This window comes from Podarcis liolepis (genome assembly GCF_965112155.1).
Source record: "Podarcis liolepis genome assembly, chromosome: 12".
Classification (NCBI taxonomy): Eukaryota; Metazoa; Chordata; class Lepidosauria; order Squamata; family Lacertidae; genus Podarcis; species Podarcis liolepis.
Window position 1 is genome coordinate 14,180,011 of NC_139563.1, and position 25,641 is coordinate 14,205,651.

Genomic DNA, 25,641 nt, shown 5'->3' on the forward strand with positions numbered 1-25,641 from the left:
TTTAGCACTGTGCGATTTTTCAATATATTGGCCAAAATCGGGTTTGAAATCACACCATGATAACGATTTTTAGCTCCACTTTAGATTGGGTTGGGCCAATAAGTACCACTTAGTACTGTGCCTTATGCTGAGCCCATCTAGCTGGTCCATTGGTCCAAGGTTTTAGACAGAAGTATTTTGAAGCTCTACCAGTAGTTGCTAGAGAGTTAACACAGAACCTTCTACTGGGTCAACCCACCCATGCCATTCTGCTGCCTAAGGTGGGACAGCGATGTCCATCCCCAAGTAAAGGTGCAAAGAACCAAAGGTCTGCTGGGTGATTTTAGCACCTGTGGCAAAAAACAACAACACCCAACCCTAGTAAAACACAATAATTGCAAATTCAATAGCTAACAATTTATACTCCCCTTTCATGTTGCCTAAGGTGGCTCCCACACTCTGCCTAATGGTAGGGCCGGGCCTGACCTTTTTGCATGCAAAATCTCTGCTCTGCCACGGTGCTGTGGCCTCTGCTGCACAAGCTCCTTTCATTTCTGTTGGACTTGATTGGCTGCATGGGACTCATTAGTTCAAATAAGAAACTCCAAGGATAGGGTCAAGTAGCTGAGAGGAAAGGAAAAATGGAGTATGCAGGAATCAAAAAGAAAAATCATAATGGGCAAAATGTGAGCAGGGCAAAGGAAATAAGGATGAATAGAATTGTGATAAAACGTAAAGATAAGGGGAGAAAGAAAAAACAGATAGTACAGAAAGGGGGAAAACTTGCCTGGCTGGACATAAATAAGTATGAGAGGCAGAAAGAAATGGTAGCCACAGATGCATTCATAGGGCAGCGAGAGGGGGAAATGGGGAAGATGAATATGATCAGGAGCATGGAGAGAAAAAGACGAAACATATGAATGTCATCAAGACTGCTGAGTGCAGCACCGGCCGGGATAAATGGTTGGAGAGCGGACCTGAGTGAAGCCTGCTTCCTCCAGGTCTGCTCCCCAAGCTGCAGCCCCAAGCCACCGTAGATAGGCTAGTTTGAATTGAAGGGCCAGGCAGGAACCAGTGAGCCTCTGCGGCAGACGAGGGGGCGCGGCAATGGCCAGAAAATGGTGCGGAGCAGCGAGGCATTCTGGAGGCACCATGGCAGGCTGCAACCGCCGCTCAGTTTTTCAGCCTGGTAAAGTGGCCATTATCATTATCATCATCATCATCACCAGAGAGAAAACGGAGAGAGGAGAAACTGAGGAAAGTAAGAGGGCATTTGGGTTAGGCAGGCAACTGGCAGAAAGAAAGGAAATGATTTCATAAGATGCTAACATGGATGAACAGAGAAAGGGGGGAATGGGAGGTAAAAAGACAGAGCTTAAGAAAAAAAAAACGTAAGTACTGTAGATATATTAGGATTTATGCAAAGAAAAGCATGCAAGCTTAGAGAGGGTCACACAAACTTATCTTATTGTTCAAATAGGAAAATATTAAAACGTCCAGCCACTATCAGATTGCCAATCTTCTGGGCAAATGTAATTAGTTTCTTTTAAACAAATACATACGCATTTGTTCTTCAGCCCATTTTTTTTTCTTCTGGCGATGAACTGGTTAAATGCTGCATCCTGATTAAAGTAATGCCTGTTAAGTTCTCTTGTTGTCGGGGGTTGTGTTGTGGGATTTCTTTCATCAAGCTGCAAACTATGTTCCAGTGTCACTAACCATCATTCTGCTTGAAAAGTTCAACTCCTGGAGAAAGATGTGAGGCAGTTCTGTCCAATTAAACTGGCAGTGACCTGACAAAAACATCGTATTTTACAACCTCAGCCTCAAGCACTGTATAGTAAGGTCCCCCGCCCTCGGCCCGTTTCACTGCGACATACACAAAAGCATTTGAACTGCCGGGATGAAGTGCTGTCAATGAGATGGAATTTTGAAACGTATCCGGTATGTTCTCTTTTCTCTCACTAAACACAATCAGATAGGGTTTGTTTTAATGGGGTGGGTTGTTGTTGTCTTTTACATCTTTAGTGTTAGAAATAAAAGGATCAAAAATTCAAAAAAGAAAAGAAAATCTTTACGGCACAGGATTGTACTTTTAATCTTGCCTTTTCTTATCTATCATTTTAAAAGAGCAAGTTTCACAAATTAATAAGTGGCCATTTTGTTTCGCCTTGTTGAATTTTGGAAAGTGGACGACTGATTGCAAGATACAACGCTACAAGGTTTTAGTTGCACAATTGTCCCGGAACCCATACGTTTAAGGCAGCAAAGATTAGTACAACTCATGTCACAAAATATAGTTTAAACATTGTCCTCAGCTGAAGACAACAGGCTGACTGGCATTGCAGTTAACCTTGCAGACAGGAAATAGGATAAAAAAATTTCTCTGCTACAATTGTTTGTGACAAGCTGGACATATTACAGTGGTACCTCTGGATGTGAACGGGATCTGTTCCACAGCCCTGTCCGCATCCAGAGCAGAAAGCAACCCACGTCTGCGCATGGGCGAGTCGCGATTTGCCGCTTCTGCGCATGCGCGAGTGGCGAAACCTGGAAGTAATGCATTCCATTACTTTCGGGTCGCTGCAGAGTGCAACCTGAAAGCGCTCAACCTGAAATGACTTTAACCCGAGGTATGACTGTACACAGCCTTTCCTCTGAGTCACATTCCATTTTAACTGAGAAGTTCCACCTCTCAGTTAAAGGTTTGAACATTCAAGTCTCATAATGTATGTGCAGAAAGAACATAAAAGGAGCCTGCTGGATCAGGCCAACAGCCCATCTAGTCCAGCATCCTGTTTTCACAACAGCCAAACAGATATCTAGAGGAAGCCTGCAGGCAGGCACTGAGCATAACAGCACTCTCTCCTCCAGTGGTTTCCAGAAACTATTATTCAGAGGCGTTCTACCTCTGAATAGAGTGGAGGTACAACGTATCCATAATGACTAGCAGCCTTTATCCTCCATGATTTTGTCTAACCCCCTTTGAAAACCACCTAACAGGATGGGGTTGTGCAGGGTTGTTAAGGCAGCAGAGAGCATTGTTGGCTCCCCACTCTCCACCTTAGAGCAGATTTATGCCACAAGGTGCCATAGGAAGGCACTGGACATAGTAAAAGATCCATCGCATCGTGGTCACTGTCTCTTCGAGCTCTTGCCGTCGGGACGGAGATACAGAACGATGAAGACAAGAATGAGCTGTCTTAAGAACAGCTTCTTCTCCAGAGCGATCTCGGCCCTGAATGGGAAGCCCGGACTTTGAAAGTCATCTAATCTCCCTTGCTGTATTATACTGTATTGTTTAATTAGTGTTTTTATGGAGCAGTCAAGTAATTTCGTTGTCCCTGAAGGGGGCAATGACAATAAAGATATTATTATTATTATTATTACTTCCTCTTGTGGGATCAAATTCCATAGTTTAGCTATGCACTAAGTGAATCAGTGGGACGCGGGTGGTACTGTGGGTTAAACCACAGAGCCTAGGACTTGCCGATCAGAAGGTCGGCGGTTTGAATCCCCGCAACAGGGAGAGCTCCCGTTGCTCGGTCCCTGCTCCTGCCAACCTAGCAGTTTGAAAGCACGTCAAAGTGCAAGTAGATAAATAGGTACTGCTCCGGTGGGAAGGTAAACAGCATTTCCCAGCACTGCTCTGGTTTGGCAGAAGCGGCTTAGTCATGCTGGCCACATGATCCGGAAGCTGTACACCGGCTCCCTCGGCCAATAAAGCGAGATGAGCACTGCAACCCCAGAGTCGGTCACGACTGGACCTAATGATCAAGGGTACTTTTACCTTTAAGTGAATCAGTACTTTCCTTCAGTAGGTAGAAGCTGTGTGTAAATATTGAGTTGACTGTAATTAAATCTGAAGCCTTTGTCGACACTTTTTCCTTTCAACTTCGTTTTTCTTAAACGAGGAACACGATACCTACCCAATTTAATATGTTTTATAAAATTAAAATGTTCTTATATTTAATGAGGATGTACCAGAACCAGTACCATCTTACACCCTGGCTGCAGTCTTCAACTAATAATCAAAGCACTTAAGATTGTGTTAGCCCTCCAAATTATCAATACACGACAAGAATTGAGGTGTACTTTCCACAACAGTCAAAAAAGAAAATTGTCACAATCTCTTTGTATAATACTTAGTAAGCACATGAAGTTTGTACAAGAAACAGAAAGCTGTAGCCACATAATCCAATAGCTCAAACCCACCATCAGAAATACAATGTCCTGTCCAGAAAAATCTATGAGATTTATATCTATGCCCATCACTGAAGAACTATTGGGTGAACCTGGGAAATGTGACTATAATGATCCCTGAAATTTACGGGGCAACACACATGGTACATAAGTATCTTTTTCCTGTAATACAAATACTGCATAAAGTTGCTAGCATGTTTATTTGAGAATGTCTCTCTTCTTTCACACCCCTGATTAGCAACATTTGTGTATATACCGTAAATACATAGGGGTGTGTATATGCACCCCTCATCACAAGCAAAAATGCCCTCAGGCCCACAGTACATGACTGAAGACAAAAGATACTCGCCAAATATAAATGCATATTGGATTTCATTTTCAGAAATCAAAGACTACCATTGTAGGTGTAGGGCACCTCAGAGGTTCCTTTGGTCACGTTCGCTTTTGCTTGCACTCCATTTTCCGTGCATAAGAGACAAGGGTAGTAGAAATACATTATTCGGGCTACCGTAATTTTATTCTTCTGGTTTATGGTAAAGGCCACCTCTCTACAGAGCTTATAATCAGCCACCCCATAAGCTCCACTGGAAGGCAAAGGTGAGAACAGATCATTGTGGACCATGCCCTTGGAGAATTAGAATGCCACTGCCAATGCGACTCTTAGCCTCCACCTGTTGGGACTGTGCAGCAACACAAAAGATGTAATAAATATTCAAAGAATGCATCTCCTTTCCTTCCTACTGCTACAAACAAATGCACACAAACACACATCTTATCTCTCTCTCTCTCTCTTCCCCATTTCTTCCCCTTCTTCTACTTCTATTGATTCTTGTAACAATAAGCACGCCAATTTTGCTCAAATAAAGCAATTGTGCCCCGGAGCTATGTGAATTCCAGCTTTTGATTCAGCAGCAATAGCCATCTCTTCAGTAGTGCAAAGACGCTTTGAAAAGACCTCCTTCAAGTTATTATATCATTTTACCATGCATGTGATATTGCTATCCGCAATCCTATTTATGCAGCTATAGAATCTGGCGCAACCAACCTGAGGCATCAGATTGTCATGCTGATAACGCAATATTGAGAGGGTTCTAGAGAGGGCAGGAGGACAAGAGGAAAATTCAAATTGAATCAGGAATGTAAGATGAAGGACAGGGAAAGAATACAATAACATTGGTTGAAAGACTGGTGTATATATTAAGAGAACAAAAGCCATTTTTAAGCAGTAGGACATAAACAATTACAAGGCACTAAGGTTTCAACTGGAATTTTAACATACACCAACTGAACCATTTCACCTTTGGCCCCAATACCACTGTTAGGCTGTTAATTTAGATATAGTTTTTAGTCTATGGGCCAGAAGGGATAGTCATTACCATCTGGGATGGATAAATGAGGTAGCCTTTTTTTTTTTTTGATAGCCTACAACCCCAATAAAATTATCAGCCATGTTTGACCATCAGTAATGAGTAGAATTCACCAAAAACACAAACAAAAGAACCCAGACACTTTAATTATTCAAAACTAGTCAAAATATATATAATATCTACCATGGGGCACTTTTTATCCAACAACTTGGGCTCAAGAGGGCTGAAATTGACTGGAAATGGTCCATAATGCACCAAAATAATTTTTGGGAGCATCACTGAAGAGATGCAGCACATACAGTGCAAAATCTGTAAATAATGCAAGGGGGAGATTATTTGCAGGTTTCACTTATATATAAATTAATAGTAATTTATATGCCGCCCATCTGACCGGGTTACCCCAGCCACTCTGGACAGCTTCCAACAAATTAAAATTGTTCATATAGGCTGAAACATGGTCTGTCCTTTGTATATTAGACACAATTACCACCCCACCCCCTCATTTAGGCTGCTATCTGACACTGATCAGTGATTGATCATGTCTCTGTTAAGGCAACATTGGTGGTATAAATCAATACTCCATGCCCCACCTTCATCTGTTAGCACAGTTCCTTCTAATTATGCAGGCCTTAAAATGGGGTGGTTTTGTATCTACCCCCCTTATCCATGAGAAATAGATTTTAATGATTCTTTAAGAAAACTTTATCCATAACCTCCAGCCACATTCTCAACATATTCCTTTCTGCCTCACTTTATTTATCTCGGCCCCAGCTTCTGTCCACCTAGCAGTTCAAAAGCACGTCAAAGTGCAAGTAGATAAATAGGTACTGCTCCGGCGGGAAAGTAAATGGTGTTTCTGTGTGCTGCTCTGGTTCGCCAGAAGCAGCTTAGTCATGCTGGCCACATGACCCGGAAGCTGTCTGCGGACAAACGCCGGCTCCCTCAGCCTATAGAGTGAGATGAGCGCTGTAACCCCAGAGTCGTCCGCGACTGGACCTAACAGTCAGGGGTACCTTTACCTTCATCCCTCCCCTCAGCCACTGAGCTCTTCTAACAACAAATGCATTAAAGCATAAAGTCAAATGCATTAATGCATAAAGTGCATTAAAGCATAAAGTGCCTGGCGTGCTCTGGTCCATGGGGTCATGAAGAGTCAGACACGACTAAATAAACAACAACAACAACATAAAGTCATGGTTAACAAAGTACAACAGATGGTTGCTACCATCTTGAGTTGGTTTTTTATAACAGCCTATGATCCTAGTAAGATTATTAGCCATGGTGGTGGTCAGTAATGAGTAGCTTTCATTGACCCCTTCCCCCTAATTGTATTAAAAATAGCCACAAATATACAATGTTCACATTTGAGCAACAAAATGACAAAACTGCTTGATAGATGCAATGCAATTCTATCTGAAATAAAAGCCAGATAGATTTTTTTTAAAAAGAACTTGATTCAATGTCAGTATTTTTATTTATTTATTATGCTGCTGTGTTGCTACCATACCTTCATTCACAAATCCATAAAAGCAGCAAAGTTGAAGCAATTGTCACCTTCTTCAAGGGCAGATTCAAAGGCTTCTTCATTAGCATCCTTGCCACAAAGGCAACATATGGCTATGCATGCCAAACCATTCTTCAGTGAGTACTGCAGAAGGGAAGCAGGGAGCCTGCAACCCCCAGACCCATTGCATCTCATGTATTTAGTGCTAGACCATGGTTTAGCATGCATATCAATGCGGCCTATAAGTGGTTCAGCCAAAATGAACTGAAGAACAATTTTCAAGGAAGAGTATTTTAAAGAAGAGTGGAATCACAAAAGTGTTCTAGGAGTGAATTCCAACCATAATGGGCAACAAAGGAGACCAGAGATGCTAATTTAAGAGAGTGGGCTGTTGGTCAGGGTGAGGTTAGAGGACAGAGGTCACTGGTGGGAATACAGCTGTAGGGAATAAGGGCAGAAAATAGAGCAAGATAACAATGACCAAGAGTTTCTGCTATGTCTACCACCATGAAGGAATTTCATGTGGCCTGAATGTCATGAGAGGTTAATATTTTGGGCGGAGGGATTGTGAACAGAGATGAGACAAAGATGTGGTGAGTCATAGGAGTGGAATGCATGAGATTCCGGAATAGTTTGCACAGTCTAGAAAGTGTTTCTCTCTCTCCAAGATTGACATATTTTGAGAATCTAGACATATTTAGACTGAAATAACATAACTATGAATATCCTCCGGTTCTTATCATTCATCATCCCATAATAACTCCTATGTTCTCCTTCTTACCCAGTTCCACAACTTCTGCTATCTAAGACTGGCAAGGAGTTGACAGATACACTTAAGAAATCACAATGGAAGCCTTACTCAGAACCAGTTATTCACACAATAGCTTCATCACATCAGTTTTTCATTTCAGGTTTGAAACCTGAATAGGATGAGAACTAGCATCTGTCCTATTAGGGCAACCAAAAAGTTATTGTTTGCCTCAGCATGGTAAATACAACTTTTTGGGGAAGTACTTGAAAATGTGACATGAAGATAAGGCTCTTCCAGCATCTGAGGATGTTTGAGGAGACATTTGATCAACTAGTCTAATTATATCCTTTAGGGTTTGTATCTCTAAGGCTCTAATATAACCATTACTTTACTTTGAGTTGAAAAACAACAACATACATTTTATTTACCAATGGTTATAGTAAGAATGTAAATCGCGGCGTGATAATGCTTTGAATTTAAAACAGCAGATACAATCAGAGGAACAAAACACAAATCCATAAGTGCACATGACAACAAACCAGCTATTGAGATCGATTGCTGCTTACTTTCTATCTGTCTCTTACTTGAGTTCAGTATCTTCTGCTTTATGGAATATATTGACTTGCTCGCTTACTCACAAAATTGGATTCCTGATGATCCTTGTGATAAAATGCACAGCAAACATGGAGCTGGGTGGCAGTTAAGCAAACCTCACAGTAATTTAGTCTACTAAACGTCGATTTGCACAAAAGAAGGAAACGCTTTGTAGTCCAGTATTTGAAAGTTCAACAAGAATAAATACTCAGAATAATCAGTGGAAGTGATTGGCTGTTAGTTCCTTTTCCAGCTCTTGTATTGAAAATTATCAGGCAAACTACTGTTGTCAATTTTCGAACAGGTGGATGCACAGCCTGCACACCGAAATGATTTAAATAAGTAAATAATAATAATTAATAATAATTTTATTATTTGTATCCTGCCCATCTGACTGGGTCCCCCAGCCACTAGACACCCTAGAACTTAAATATACGTTCTATAATAGAAATCAGTAGATTTAATAAGATCCACTGTAACAGCCTGTAAGGGACGCGGGTGGCACTGTGGTCTAAACCACAGAGCCTAGGGCTTGCCGATCAGAAGGCTGGCGGTTCGAATCCCCACAACAGGGTGAGCTCCCATTGCTCAGTCCCTGCTCCTGTCAACCTAGCAGTTTGAAAGCACGTCAAAGGGCAAGTAGATAAATAGGTACTGCTCCGGTGGGAAGGTAAACGGTGTTTCCATGTGTTGCTCTGGTTCGCCAGAAGCAGCTTAGTCATGCTGGCCACATGACCCGGAAGCTGTACGCCAGCTCCCTCGGCCAATATAGCGAGATGAGCGCCACAATCCCAGAGTTGTCTGCGACTGGATCTAATGGCCAGGGGTCCCTTTACCTTTACTGTAACAGCCACAAGCCTTTTTGAATGAAAAGATTTAACATATCTTCCATAAAGTTCCATAAGAAAGAAATGCATGGAAGATGTAGTGTCTGTATCTTCTACTGTGCTGGAACATGGTTTGAGGTTATTTCTCTGTGCCATCTTAAACTGAATATAATATTTGAGTATTGCTTAAGTTCAAGATTTCCTGCACACATATTTAAAGTAGATCCTATATTAATTACTTTTACTGCAAAGGATATCTTCCAGGGCAATCTTACTGATCCTTTCCTACCATCTAGTGTTGCAAATATGTATTAATTTAAGTTGCATTATTTTACTACATGTGATTCGAAACTTCTTAACCTGCAGACTTCATTGCTTTTGATGCAGTTAGGAATTGAATCACATGCTCTCTCTGCTTTTGCAAGTAAACAACAGTGGGTAGCTCACAGCTACTAAAAATTTTAAATTACCTAAATAAAAAAAATTTAAAAATTCAGAAAACAAATATTAAGGCAGTAGAAGCATGACAAAAAGCACAGTCGAACACAGCAGGTAAAACAAGCAGACCAAATAAATAAATAAAGGAGGATAACACATCAGCAGGCAAATAGGGCAAAGGCCTGTTAAAACTGCACGGTCTTAAAATAGAGCCTAAAGTGTATTAAAGAGGTCTGGGGAAAGGTTGGTTGGAAGTCAAGATATTTGAGAATATCTTGCCATAGAAAATGGCCATAGAAAATGCCTTCTCAAATATCTTGACTTCCAACCAACTGTATGTCTGGTAGAATGAGCCTCTTTCTATGATTCATGACCCCAACTCCACTGCAGATTTGAAAAGCATTTCTCATATTCTGCAGAAAACCTAAAATAATAGCCAAAGCTATGCTAGTAACACATGTCACATAAAATGCACCACAGTGCCTGTCATAGTCTCCCTCTTGGACACAGATCTCAGGACAACACTAGTTTTCTGCTGTTTGCTGAAACATACATGAAGCAAGCCTGAGAGCACATACCTCAAAATGCAATGCCTCAGAAGAAGATCTCCAGCCAGTTAAATTAGACTGCAAATGTTGTGATCATCTACTATGGCCAAGCAAAGAGTTCTAGAGCTCTTTTTAAATGGACAAGGGAATTTTAAAAAAACAACAACCTCCTTCATCCCATCACCAGCAAAGCGGATCATTATTATTTTCATGTTATACTTGAGGACGATCCATTTTCATCTTGTCTAGCTGCTCACCAAACAGGGAAATAGGCACACATATAAGGATCCTTAAAAGGGCATCTTCCTTGCATCTTAGGCAGGGCTGTTCTTAGGCAGTGATTGCATCGGATGGAGTGTCAGTCTTTCTCTGCTTTAATTTTTAGCAAGGAGGTATTTGGGTACATGGAACTGCAAAAGTATTTGAAAGAGCGTGCACAGTGTTTGGTGAAATCTCAGAAGCCAGAATTTCCAGCAATAAATATCCTGAATAGCTCTTTATTCTTTCCCATTAACAGCATGAATAGAACAAATTGTGCAAATTTCCTTAGCTTGTGTTTTTTGAAAGGAAAAAAAAAAAGTACAAAGAGTGAAATACCATGAACTGAGTAACTCTTGCTAGAAGAGTGGTTCTTAAAAATAAAAAAACAGTCAGAATGAAAGAACTTAAAGAACGAAAAGTAAGATCTGAGCTGGCCCCACCTTGCTCAAAAGCAGAGCAAACACTTGTACATGATTGATGGGAATTCCTTTCCACCCTTGCTGCAGATATGTGGGACTGTTACATGTCACATGCCTGTTTACATTCCAGCACAGATTGCAGGAGTCCCATGAGCGGAACATGTATTGCTTTTGTTTTGTGGTGTAGTGGTTAAGAGCGGTAGTCACGTAATCTGGGGAACCGGGTTTGCGTCTCCGCTCCTCCACATGCAGCTGCTGGGTGACCTTGGGCCAGTCACACTTCTTTGAAGTCTCTCAGCCCCACTCACCTCACAGAGTGTTTGTTGTGGGGGAGGAAGGGAAAGGAGAATGTTAGCCGCTTTGAGACTCCTGAAGGGGAGTGAAAGGCGGGATATCAAATTCAAACTCTTCTTCTTCTTCTCTTCTCTGAGAAGAACGACAAGGAGAGAGGCCATGTTTTTCTTTGTCCTGATTTATGTATAATAAATGCGTAGTTTAGTATACTATCCACGCCTCGAGCCTGATCTGTTGTGTGTTTACTCTGCTGAGTAATGTGTGCTCTTGCATGCACGGCAGCATGAGTCACGGACACACGTCAGAGGTGGATGGCTGATGGATCTCCGCAGCGGCAAGGCTGAGAAGGGAGACATTCTGGCTAGGGCCAAGCCAGCTGGCTTTCCATCCCATGGTTCCGACAATGATATCATGAAAGAGCCAGTAAAACTAATATACTAAGAACAATAACCCCCACATAAAGCGTTCAAAAGACCATAGGTGGTATAATTAGCCAAAGGCCTGGGAGAAGAGGAATGTTTCTGTCTGGAGCGTAAATGTAGCAAAGGTTCCAGGTGAGCCTCCCTGGGGAGAACATTCCACAAATGGGGAGCCACCACTGAAAAGGCCCTATCTTATGTTGCCACCCTCTGGACCTCTCACCGAGGAGTTACGCAAAGAAGGGCCTCGGGATGATGACTGCAGGATCCAGATCAGGCAGTCCTTGAGGACTGACTCATTTAAGGCTTTATTGATCAAAAACCAGCAGTTAGATTTGGGCCTGGAAACTAACTTGCAGCCAGTGCAGTCGGGCCACGATTGGCATTATATGCTCAAACCATCTTGCCCCGGTCCACTACCAAGGCAAGACAAGTCCAGCGCATCCACTGCCACACCTGTAAAGAAGAAGCAGAGCTGTGTGCCATCAGCATACTGCTGACAATGTACTCCAGATGACCCCAGAATGGCGAGGAGAGCATGCAAGGTCAATGCAGGAACACACAGGAGGAGCCCAGGGTTTCCCATTCTTTCCAAATTGGCTCTGTGAGTCCCTTCTTACATGGCTGGCCAACGGAATCTGCTTGAACGGCCTGTTTATAGGGACTAGATACAGAGCTGTGCCCCTGGGCCATCCATCCTCACATGGGCCCTTACCTATTCCTGACAGTAGTGCCAGTTACAAGCTGCCCCGCCCATGTTGCAGAGACATATTATGTATTCAGGATAGCACCTGAGGTAAGATGCAAAGATGAAAGTGAATGTGAATGACAGGTTTGATGAAGGAGTAGCATGGATGGAAGGCAAATGCATTTTCCAGTAGCAGGTTTTTAAAAGTGAGAGCTGCCTTGCTGTACAGAAAAGGGGGGGACTGTGACACTCACAAGGAGAATAATGAAAGAATGCACAAAGGGGAAGAAGAGAACAAGAGGGATGGAAGAAATCAAGCAATTTTTGCATCTCCACATTGATTGTAATACTGCAGGATATATCAGATACAGCGCTATAATGTGAAGAAGAACAAAGAGATAAAGCATACAGAGAAACAGTCGGTTCCCCAAATGTTTGGATGGAAATGAAACATTTCGCACAACAAGGTGAAAATCCTTTAATAAAAAGCTTTCTATAAACAGCAGGCAGAACCAGCCTCATATTATATCTGCAGCCTCTATGAGTAGCCTACCTGGGTCTTCTGTATTAATAGTGATGTTTTTGTATTATTATTTTTTACTTTAATTTATTGATACAGAACCTAACACCTCTTTGATCTCTGCTTTGATCACAGGTGTAATTTGGAAGTAATCAATGACTATAAAACAGGGAAGAAAAATGGAAATTGTAATTGCAATAAAGCTGAATATCTTATTATCGGATAAAACATACGCCCAAATGGCCTAAAATGAAACACGCAGAGGAAAATTGTTAGAAAAGAGCGAAAGAGATTTGCTGTGCATTATTTGGCAATGTAATTAATTTTCATGGCCTTTCTTGCTGGCTGCCCTATACAGCCTTACCAGCAGCTTTAGACTCCTGAGCCCTGTTGTCATGAAGTCGTGTCTGTGGCAGCTAGTTGCTTGCATTAATCTCAAACAGGAAGGGACTGTTCTTACTCCTGGGAGAAAGTAGTGGAAGGGGGCTTCCAGCCTATTGCTATTTTCAGGTGGGATTCAATCACATAGCAGCAAATTCAGGCTGCACAACTGAAGTTGGATTTGAGGTTTTGTGCCTCCCCAAAAGAGTTGACTTATTGCAATAAGGAAAGACATGTCATGCAACTTCTCCACAAACAAATAGGAATGCATGCTGAAGAAACAGGTTGTCTGGAAGTGACTTGATAATTAACTGGACTGCAACTGGTCTTCCTTCAACAGAAAGGGCAGAAGAGGTTTCTGAATTCTGGTGAGACAATGCAGCTCATTCCAAGCCTACCTGACATGGCTGGAGCAAAATGTTTCTCTCAAAGCTCTGCAAAAACTGGACCCCTTTATAGCAATGAATCGATATATCCACATGCTATCTAACATTTCTGTTCTGTACAGTACCTCTGTGTAACAGCTTCTCTAGGACAATTCTCAAGTGCTGGAGGATGAGCGGTGAAACTTCATACTTGTACACGTCTATCACTGGCACCTGTTGACATCTCCCAAATACTCCATCTGGAGAAGGTAAAAAAGGGGGCGGGGCATAAGGAAAAAGGGTGAATAAATCACATTGATCTATGACATACCTACATACACTAAGAAATTTGCAATATGTTCTGTTACTATGACAGTTGTACTAAACGTGGTAATGAGAAAGAGATAGTTCCTTGGTCACCTTCCCTTAAAAACTGCTTCACTTTTTCCATACATCCTTTCTGGTAATGCCAAAGCAAATAAATAAAGCAATAACTCTCATGAAAACCAGACTGCCCAGGAAACATGTATGTTACTTTGCAGAAAGAGGGCTTCTTTTTCCCCTCCCTTCTTTTAATACAGGAGCTATGTAGTAGTAAATGAGTGGTGAATCGATAATAAGCAGCCAAGACTAGTTTAATGTAGTACCCTCTAATGAATGCAATAAAAGGGAGCGGCTCATGCAACAATGAGATATTAATGGAACCTAATTTATTTAGCTCCATTCCATTCATCTAAAATGACAGACCCTTCTCATCAAGCTCTTTTCATATCACACCTTCTAATTAATTTAGGTCCTAATTAGTCTTTATTTAGAGAATTGTTCATTTCAAGACAAGCTTCCTGTGTGGGAAGAAGAAGATAGGCAGAGGAGGGGGAGTTCAAACATTCAAATTACCTTTCTCCCTTCCATACAAAAGACTAATTTGGAACTCGGGTGCTTATAATATCCTCTGACCATCTGCAGCGCTAGGCTTCAAAAAAATGGGTGCATTTATTGTTGTCTTCACCTGTACACAGTGATCCACAGAAAACTATTGAAAATGCAAAAAGTTTAATTAGCATGCTATTCTTCATACTGCTTGTTTTAATTCAGTAATTACTGCAGATATTGCATTCATAATCAAAAGGGACAGTGCAATTTGACTAATAGAACATAACATTGTGAATTAATTTGGAAGTACCTATTTATTTATACGGAGCTTCAACAAGATGAAAGAGTAGATAGAGGAGGAAACAGCTGCTCTCAACATTCAAACAGTCCATCTATGGTATTATAGAGTACACACCTATATCAAAGTCATTTAATTTACATTATAAACTGGAATATTAACCTAGATTTGAAGAGATGAAGTTAAATTTTTTTAAAAAAAAAAACTCTGCAGATTTTCAAGTGTGATTTCTTCCTAACAGTTTGAGCAACGATTACTCCACACAAAAGATTTCTGCCACACCACCATATATTTTGAGTTAGCTTGGGTTTCATATTTCTCCATCCTACAAAATACTGAGTTCTGAAGCTATGGATAGCTTCTAAAGTGATACACGAACGTGTGGTGATGTTTTCCTTCCTGGCAAATGCATGCTTGCTCTATTCTCTACACTCTCTTACAACAAAGCAAGCTGGTCTGATGAAACGCTTTATCTATTTTGTGTTTCTCATCCTCAGAGATAAGCCTAGCAACTGCCTTTAAGTAGCTACAAAGCAGCTCGGTTGTTCAGAGTATCCCAACCCAACCCGTTTTTGTTTTCAGATGTTCATTCAATGCATGTGAGGAGCAGGGTTGCACATGCCATTCCCACCCTCCATCTATGCGCATTCCCGGAGAGCTTGGAGAGACCTTGGGGAAGGGCTGTGGCTTAATGGTGGTACAGCATCTGCTTCACATGCCAAAAGGTCCGGTTCCAATCCCTGGCAGCTCCAGGTAGTGTTGGGAATGTCCCCATTCTGAAACTGGCCACTACCTGAGTGTAGACCCAGGGTCTCCAAACTATGGTGCATGGACCATCAATGGTCTGAAGAACACTTACAATTTGAATTCTATAGATCAGCAATATGAAACCAGGCATGAGTGCATCTTCAAGATCTGTTCATAAGAACAATGGGTGTCTTAAAGCAGCATATTGTTCTGGTGAAGATCATCAGTTGCTAAGAAGCATGTGTTGAGCATCAGAAAGCATTCACATGTGAATCAAAGAGCAAAACTGAAAGATTATATAGGAAGGATCTAAATGGCAATAATTTCTCTCCCCCCCCCACCTCCTCTCCATCTCTCCCTGAAAGGAAGAAGCTATAGTATGGGTTTTCAAAATGATTCCTTAATGAGGGGAAAAGAGAGGACTATAGAGTCTCTGGATAATAAAATGCTTGATAAGAAAATCACTTTTAGGGCTTGCTAATCAGAAGGTCGGCGGTTCGAATCCCCACAACGGGATGAGCTCCCATTGCTTGGTCCCTGCTCCTGCCAACCTAGCAGTTCGAAAGCACGTCAAAGTGCAAGTAGATAAATAGGTACCGCTCCGGTGGGAAGGTAAACAGCATTTCCGTGCGCTGCTCTGGTTCGCCAGAAGCGGCATAGTCATGCTGGCCACATGACCCAGAAACTGTACGCTGGCTGCCTTGGCCAATAAAGCGAGATGAGGGCCACAACCCCAGAGTCATCCACAACTGGACCTAACGGTCAGGGGTCCCTTTACCTTTAACTCCACTTAAGAGAACACTATTTTTGCTTATCTTCTTCCCTGATACAGCGTCTACTGTGGCACTCGCTAAGTTGATTTCTTCAGACATCTTTCTCCGTGTCTGAAAAGGTTCTAGCTACACTCATTCAGCTTTCCAGGCTTGGGAGAACTCGTTACAATTCAAAGGAGTAAGTTCTACTTTTATGCAGTGAAGGAGCTGTTTTAACATTTGCTTTACCAGCATGCCCCCCCCCCCCCGGGAGCTGTTGTTCAGTTTAAAAATAAAGAAGGATCCACTATGGAACCATGGGCCGCATCTGCCTACTCCAGCAGCCAAACTGCACCACATCATAAGGACACTATCCTGCAAAAAGAACACCAGCCTACTTTTTATGTGATATGATATCTCACAAAGCCAAAGACAGTTGCTCTGGTGCACGGATGGGGGATCTCAGGCCGGTGTGTGTGTGTGTGTCAATTGTGGCTATCCCAGCCTCTCTATCTTCCCAGGGCACATTTCTTCCTAATCCAACCTCATATCTCCAGGCTTCACCCCTCAATAGCCCTAGCTCTGTACCCTCTTCAGGTCCTTTTGCCTGCCTGGAAGATGTGCTTGAACTGTGGTAATGCCTCATGTTTCCCTGCCTGGAGAAAAGAGTTACAGATAGGTAGCCGTGTTGGTCTGCCATAGTCAAAATAAAAAAATTCCTTCCAGTAGCACCTTAAAGACCAACTAAGTTAGTTCTTGGTATGAGCTTTCGTGTGCATGCACACTTCTTGTGTATCTGAAGAAGTGTGCATGCACACGAAAGCTCATACCAAGAACTAACTTAGTTGGTCTTTAAGGTGCTACTGGAAGGAATTTTTTTATTTGGAGAAAAGAGGTGAGTGTAGAAACCTCTCACTTTTGCTGTACAAACACAACAGCCTCACCTGTTGTTCCTCCCATTTTTGCCTCTGGCCCAGCACACCACAGGCATGTGGCCTCCGAAAGGTTGCCCATGAGGGAATGTGGCCCCTGGGCTGCAATGGGGCTCCACCCATCCTCTAATGTAAATGTCTCTCTCCCTTTTAAGGGATCCCATAAATTCTGCGCAAAGCTGAAAGTGAAATTAAGGTACCTGAAGTCATTCCTAAAATTGTGGGACTTGAGGATAGTTTTATGCCACAGCCCTTGACACACTTCTTTTCATGTTCCTTAAATTGGCTGACTTGAAATTGCATTCGGTGACCTTTAAATGGAAGGGCAATGACGTCTGCTTCTAATAATGCAGTTGCCACACTGAAGCACTTAAAACACAGTTACTGTGTGCATTCGAGCTCCCTACATTATCGGTAGGCAAACTAAGGTCCACGGGCCAGATCAGGCCCAATTGCTTTCTGGATGCAGCCCACAGACGGTCCGGGAATTGCCACGTGAATCGCCAGCGTGCATGTTCTTTCCCTCTCCCTCCCTCTCCCTCACATGGCGGCAGCAGCAGCACCTCCTCCCTCCCTCCTCCCCGCCCTGCCTAGAGGAGGAAGGGGGCTGGGCTTTATTGGTGCCAGCAGCAGAAGTGCTTGAGCGGCTGCCATTTTAAGCAGCCCCTCTCTGGAGTCCTTTTGCACACCGCTCATTGTCCCTCCGGCAGCACCACCAGCCCCTGCTGCTCACAAGACACAGGTAAGCAGCCACTGGGGCTCTTGCATCACCCTCCCCCAAATATAGTCTGGCCCCCCACAGTGAACTGGCCCCCTGCTGAAAAAGTTTGCTGACCCCTGCCCTACATGGATTAGCCTTCACTGCAAGTTTTTAACCATTGGACTTGGCACAGTGTGAGGAGGGGGCAAGGCTATGATCTTACGCCAGAATGGCTTCCTGCACAGAGCAGCCTCCATGCGAGTCACTTTCAAAGAACTGGTCACCAATATACAGTGGTACCTCGGGTTAAGTACTTAATTCGTTCTGGAGGTCCGTTCTTAACCTGAAACTGTTCGTAACCTGAAGACCACTTTAGCTAATGGGGCCTCCTGCTGCTGCTGTGCTGCCGCAGCACAATTTCTGTTCTCATCCTGAAGCAAAGTTCTTAACCTGAAGCACTATTTCTGGGTTAGCGGAGTCTGTAACCTGAAGCATATGTAAGCTGAAGTGTATGTAACCTGAGGTACCACTGTACTAATATTTTCTTGGATGGTCTGAGTAACTCAAAACCAGGTGAGTTTTCAGACAACCCCTGAGTGTGTCATTCTTCCTTTAAATAAGAGAAGAGGCACCTCCAGCTCTTGAAATGATGTTGGTCTTAAACTTCCATCAGTCCCTGGAAAGAGGTGAGTTGAAAGACCACAGGTTCCCCATCCCTGCTGTAAATGAACACAAGAAGCGGGAGGAATCTAGTCCAGCTCTGCTCAGGACAGGATTGCGGTTTCCTCATGGGAAACTGTTCCAGCAATGGCTCCTCCCTTGGCTCAGATTGTGATTGGATGTGCAAACTCCAAAAATAGAATGAATGGCAGTTGACCCAAAGGTGATGCTTGTGAAAGGGGCTTTGCTCAACCAGTTCGCTACAAGCAAACTGTAATCTGGCCCAATAAGGAAAGCCAGATTCATGCTTAATACAGTGGTACCTCGGGTTAAGTACTTAATTTGTTCCGGAGGTCCGTTGTTCACCTGAAACTGTTCTTAACCTGAAGCACCACTTTAGCTAATGGGGCCTCCCGCTGCTGCTGTGCCGCCGGAGCACGATTTCTGTTCTCATCCTGAAGCAAAGTTCTTAACCTGAAGCACTATTTCTGGGTTAGCGGAGTATGTAACCTGACGCGTATGTAACCTGAAGCGTATGTAGCCTGAGGTACCACTGTACTCCATATACAAAGAAAAATTTCTCACCAATATCCAAGCTTGTCAATTTTTTTTTTTAAGTTTGTATATAACCTTCATTTTCTGATTGATTAATCTTGACAGGAGTTCCTCCACAAAGCCCTATGTACAAGTTCTTCACTCATTCAAAACTGCACATGGGAGGGAATATGGCATCATGGAACAATATCTATATTAGTAGATTTTTCAGCTCATTCTTCACTTTGTACAGCCATCCATAGCCTGTGGGGTGTTTCTGTTAAAAATCTTTTCCCAGAATCTCTCTTCATTAGAGCTAGTCAAGGTGTTTGTGTTTTGCTTTGTTTTTTGCTTCTTCTTCTCATGTTCATTCTACTGCAGTAGTGGCTGGTGAAGGAGGTTTCTCAGTAGAAACCACTGTTATATTGTGGTAATTGAGAAGGGACTGACCACACTGGCTGCTGTACTCCCTGCCTCCAATAGCACATCTTGGCATGTGAAATTGTGTGTAGAAATTCCCTCCTCTATTGCCACACAATGGAGGATTTGACTAGCGAGCTGCCTCATCAGCCACAAGTGTTCTGTTGCGTTTTTTCCTACCTTAAATTTAATTGTTCTAGAGCAACAGCAGACAACCCGTGACCCTCCAGATATTGTTGGGACTCCAACTCCCATCAGCCCCAGTCAGCATAGCCAATGGTCAGAGACAGTGGGAGTTGTAATACAACAACATCTGTAAGGCCATAGGTTTCCAACTCCTCTTCCAGATAGCAGAAGCTAATTTCAGACAGCCACCATCCCCACTCCACATACTCCCAAGAGACACTAACCTTTTTTTCTGATTTGGCTCATTTCCCCCCAGCAACGCTGCAAATAATCCTCTCAACTGTCGCAGTCACTTATATACCAATTTTGCCTCTCATTTAATTGCAAAACTGTCATTTGAAGCTTTCGAAACCTCTCCCATGAGGCAGCTCTCAGGCTGCTTGTGTTCACACTGCTTTTGGTTAGAAAATAACTGTGGGTTTCAAATTGTATTTTTTATTTTTGTGTGGAGCTCACAATAGTTTGAGAACCTCTTTTGTAGACTCAAACAACTGTAGTTGGGCAGAGAGATACTTCTTGAATACTGTGCAACCGTAATGAGACTGAGAGAGATTTGTTTTGAAGTGGATTCGGTATGTTGTTAAGCAGACCACATTTTTATGATGTGAAACTATTAGGCTGCTTTAAACAGGTGGATGCAACCAACAGTTGCAGTTGTAATCCTGTTACTATTATGACACAGTACCGCGTTTTATATGAGATTACTCTGGAGTAAGTTACATTAGGGTCACCAACTGAGGATAGAGAACTCCAGCTTGGCCCCAGAATGATATTGCACAGTAACCGGTGGTTAAATGTTTATTTTTCATTCTTTCATTTGTTGCAAAAGAGATTCCAGAGCCATGTTTTCTTTCCAACATCCCATTAATTTGGAAAGATCTCAGGGCACCGGTTGGACTACCCTGAAGTTAATGGTTTGAGGCTAGAAGCTTAAGGATGCAGACGGAAAGCAGCACAGATGCCTTCTTATCATGGTCACCCTTCCAAAAAAAACAAATAAAAGTATTTACTCTGGAACAAGGGAAGAACTTAAGCCACAATGCACTCAATTTAATGAAAGTAAAGTTTTTTTGGTTTTTTTTTTTGTTGTTAACCTGTCAAGCAAACTTGGTTCGCAATAAAGCTCATTCTCCCCAGCTGCAGTCATATTTGGAGCTACCTGTTAAGGGTGGAAAGATGAGCAGCAGGGCAGCAAAAAGGAGGTTTATCTATGGCAGCTAATCTCCTCAATCAACAGCACTCTGCTCTGCTCAACAGCCGTTGCCAAGTAACAGGCCAGAGCTTCTCTTATCGGCTTCCTAATGTTTCATTGACTATTCAGACAAGAATAGAAAGCTGTGACATGGAGGGTTATATGCAGCACAAAATGAAAACGGCACATTATGTGGGAAGAAAAAGAGAAATCTTTTAGTCCTTTTTTTCAAAAAAACCCACAAAATATCTGGATAGTCAGTGGCTATTGTTCATGTCCTCCACCATCACCTCGCCCACCAAGCTAATTTTCTGCACTGCTCATTCTAAACCACAAAAAAACAAACAGGGGGAAGTTATAAATTTACATGCATAAGACTCTTTTGGTCTTTCTTGGTAAGAGCTCAGCCATTCATTGACATCACCAATTCCCTCTATAAAGGAAAGCAGCCATTTCTCAGTTGCACGTTCCACCGGCAGATCAGAGTACTGGTGGCAATGATGAAGGGGATAGGAATCTTTGTACATTATGCCCTGCTTGTAATAAAGGCAAATGCATGTCAAATTGGCAACGTTAAAATTTTATCTACAGCAACATCTCTCACGTACACAGAGAAGGATAGCAATTTCCAACTGGATCATTACTCATACAGCCTCTGCACTTTTTTCCCATTCACATTCCAGGTTAGGCACAGGAAATTTCTTGTTTAATACTTTGATACTTTAATAAAAACCCGATTTTCAGTGTAGAAGCATTTAATTAAAAACCTTAATTATGAGATGGAGTTTAAAAACAGGATCTTCTGTCATTCTCTCTTCAGGGTAATAAATAATCAAAAATTCTTATGCTTATCTTGCTAAATGTTACATACTACTTGGTAAGCACGTGGTATGAATACTTCCAATCTAAAAAAAACAAAAAATCTTATTTTGTAACATGTGTTTTATATCACATTCATAAATATTGGCTGCACAGGAATTTCCTCAAAATTCGCACTCCTGTAAAGGAAGACATGAACACAGCACCAGAATATTTCACTAAACCACATGGATACAATATGTGATTTATTGACATATTATGCAAATACATACTACATAGACAGAACCATATCTCACATTACATTTCAGAGGCACACATGAAACTCTTTGGAGTAACATATTCCATGTCATATAGGATCAGAGAATCACAATGTATACTTATGGTATATCACAGAGTGAAGACCAAGAAAGCTAAGTGCACAGGAAGCATCATTTGCAACAGAAGTTACTATCTTGACTTAGGGCAGAACTACATATTATGAATTGCATTGTCGTTCCTTTAGAAGATTATTTTTTTCAGGTATTGAAATCTGCAATTTGAAGTGGAAGGCCAATTTTTGGGGTGGGGTTGAGAGAAAGAATAGGCTTCTTAATACTTTTTCCTACATGTTGTTTTTGCAACGAAAATTGTCCCCTCTAAACTGCTTCCCATGGACTGTAAGAAGATAAAACCTTTCCATTCTTAAGGAAATCAGCCCTGAGTGCTCACTGGAAGGACAGGTCCTGAAGCTGAGGCTCCAATACAACGGCCACCTCGTGAGAAGAGAAGACTCACTGGAAAAGACCCTGATGTTGGGAAAGATGGAGGGCACAAAGAGAAGGGGACGACAGAGGACGAGGTGGTTGGACAGTGTTCTCGAAGCTACCAACATGAGTCTGACCAAACTGCGGGAGGCAATGGAAGACAGGAGTGCCTGGCGTGCTCTGGTCCATGGGGTCACGAAGAGTCGGACACGACTAAAGGACTAGACAAGCTGCTTCCACTACTAATGAAGAAAAGATACAAGTAGCAGCACCTTTTCCCCCACCTGGACTTAACGAAATCGTGGCACAACTTTCAGGTGAAAAATAGCTCAAGGGGAAATGGTTAAGAAGCCTCGTTGCAACACAGTGGGCAAACTGCAGCTGCATTATAATTTATAAGTACCAGCAAAACTATAAGTAACTATAAGTATCTTCTAGTTATTTCATAACTTGAGTATCATCAAGCAAGTAACATCAAGTAAATGACAGATAGATACAGATACAGAAATAGTTACAGACAGAAGCGATAATAGTTGGATAAATATAGCTATAGAAACAGATATAGACCTATGTCTGTACCATAAGATGTAATCCATTGTGGTACTAACCACTGTACAGAACATAAAAGTGACAAGCAGATGGACAAGATTAGAGTGGGTGGAAACTACATCAAAGTAATGGAGAGGCTGGATTATATATTTCCCACTTACATGTAGTTGTGAACATCAGCACAAATTGACCCAGGTTGTTCTTGTATTGTGCTGCTTATACCTCACAACCCAGGGGAAAGTGTTGCAAAGCTCATTAGAAGAAATGAGCGCTCAGACTGAAAACACACAAAAAACACTTAGAGCTTTCAGTGACATCTAACTGAAAATTATGTTCCAGGTTTCTATGTTGTTCACCACAGCACAAGACAAGCATCTCAATTTGAAAAACCATTTAAATAACCTTTATGGAGAAGGGGGGAAAAGTTGTCCTCTGATACCCAGCCTTGTTCTAGAGAATACTTTTGTTGTTGTTGTTTACATTTACATTACTGTCCCTAAGTGGTGAATTTTCCACAGCCTGTGTCCACAGTTACCTGCAACTACAAGAGGCCCATTTCCTTCTCAGACGGGATTATGTCTGGCTTTGGACCTGACTGGGGAGCAATCAATCAAAACCATCTCCACAGGTGGAATCCCAACAACCAACTTCCTTACATCCTGCTCTCTTCTCCTTGCTGCTGCTGCTGCTGCTCAATGTGGCGCCCTCAGTATCAGACATGACATTCCTGTCTGCATCTGATTCCCTCAGTCCCCCTTCCCTGTCCACATCCATCACGCATGTGCTGCTCCCTGTTACCTTCAGATGGCCCCAGCCCAGCACCAAACCTACCAATTGAAATAGCAGGTTGATATTGCTATTTATCTGTTTTTCACAAACAGTATCCACAATAAATAAAACTGGAAATAGATATCACCCCTTACGAAAAGCCCACCGTGAAAGATCTTGCTCTTTCATACAGTGGTACTTCGGGTTACATATGCTTCAGGTTACAGACGCTTCAGGTTACAGACTCCACTAACCCAGAAATAGTGCTTCAGGTTAAGAACTTTGCTTTAGGATGAGAACAGAAATCGTGCTCTGGCGGCATGGTGGCAGCGGGAGGCCCCATTAGCTAAAGTGGTGCTTCAGGTTAAGAACAGTTTCAGGTTAAGAATGGACCTCCAGAACAAATTAAGTTCTTAACCAGAGGTACCACTGTACTTTCCTATGTGCACATGCAGATACAGACATTCCCGTGCACCTAAAAATGGGGAAAGGTCATGGAGGATAAAGGATAACTGACTATGGGGAGAGACAAAAAACATATTCCATCTAGGTCTGCCCACAGGTATGGATGGCAAGCAGTGACATGTCAATGAATATCCAAACAAAATGTGTGGGAGCTTATATGCTGATCACACACACCAGATCTGAATGCAATGTAAGGACTCCATCTGGCAGCACCCTAACTTAAGTCCATTAACTTCAATAGGTTTATTATGACTATGACTTAGCTGGATACAACCCAGTAAGCTTGAAGGACAACGTTTTAAAGTGTTGTGGAAAGGGACTGCCTGGCAGTGCTTGCAATGAGCTTTTTGCACACCTGCTACTGCTGATATAAACACAGACACTCTTAGTGAAATAACCACACTTATCAATTTATTTTCATTTTTTCTGCCACTTAACAGCAGTTCTGCGAATGAGGAAATTGTTCTGTGCTGTTTGAATTATTGAACAGATCCAACAAGACATCAAGCAGTTTGGAGGGGAACCAATCAAATTATTTTAACAGTATTTTGTAGCAAATTCATGTGGGATGCAACTGTTTTCTCTTATTATCTTCAACAAGTTCCCGTTAGCCAGACATCTATTATCTGCCCCAATTATCTAAATTCCCGGTATGTTCATATGTAGCACTATGTCAAGACATACCAACAAAAACAGCATTCTTGCTTAACCAAACATTTAATTATCTGAATGTTTTCAGTTGCTTTCCTGACAATTTGGATAAACAAGATTGGACTTATGTACAAATCAGTGCCACAAATATATACCAATAACTAAGAACCAGCAGGCCTGTCAATTATAACAAAGTAATACAGCTTAATGGGAGGATGCGGAATAATGTAGGTCTTTAGGTTAGCTGGTTCTATTAAGCCACCTTTCCTTTCATAAACAAACAAAAACACTTTCAATGGGGGTGGGAGGATGGAATGTCTACATATTGCAATTCTTCCTTGTTGCACTTTGGTTCTGGTGTTTTTAAAGGCTTCAGAATAATTTCTGTAAAACCAACATGGATCATCTTTAATTACTATGTTGCAACCATGGTTATTTAAAAACCCGGCTTCAGAATAGTAGATGACAAACATTAATGAGCAGTAATGCACACATGGTATTGTAAATGAAAGGATAATGAAAGCAATTTATTTGAAAATTAAAATATGATTAAGAATGGCAGTCTGAACTAGGGCGCAGATGCGTGGAGGGGGGGGGGGAAGCAACCAACATGCAACCAGACTCTCATTAATTTAGGGACTTTGTGAAATTGCTTTTCTTTCTCTGACAGTTTTTAATATAGAGTAACTTAACTAGCAGGCCGGGTATGTAGCCCAGAAGCCTCAGCCTCTTTGGAGAGGTTCATTGGAGTTGGAGTACAATAGGAGGGAAGAGTATTGAATATATATATATCT

General features: G+C 42.0%; 1 protein-coding gene across 1 annotated transcript in view; it reads right to left on the reverse strand.

Moving 5' to 3' along the window:
• PTPRN2 (protein tyrosine phosphatase receptor type N2) overlaps nucleotides 1-25,641 on the reverse strand; it is a 614,238-nt gene that overhangs the window by 496,983 nt on the left and 91,614 nt on the right. The window contains exon 3 of the mRNA XM_083466687.1: nucleotides 13,705-13,818. Coding sequence (XP_083322813.1) covers nucleotides 13,705-13,818 — 114 coding nt within the window. The remainder of the gene's footprint in view (nucleotides 1-13,704; nucleotides 13,819-25,641) is intronic.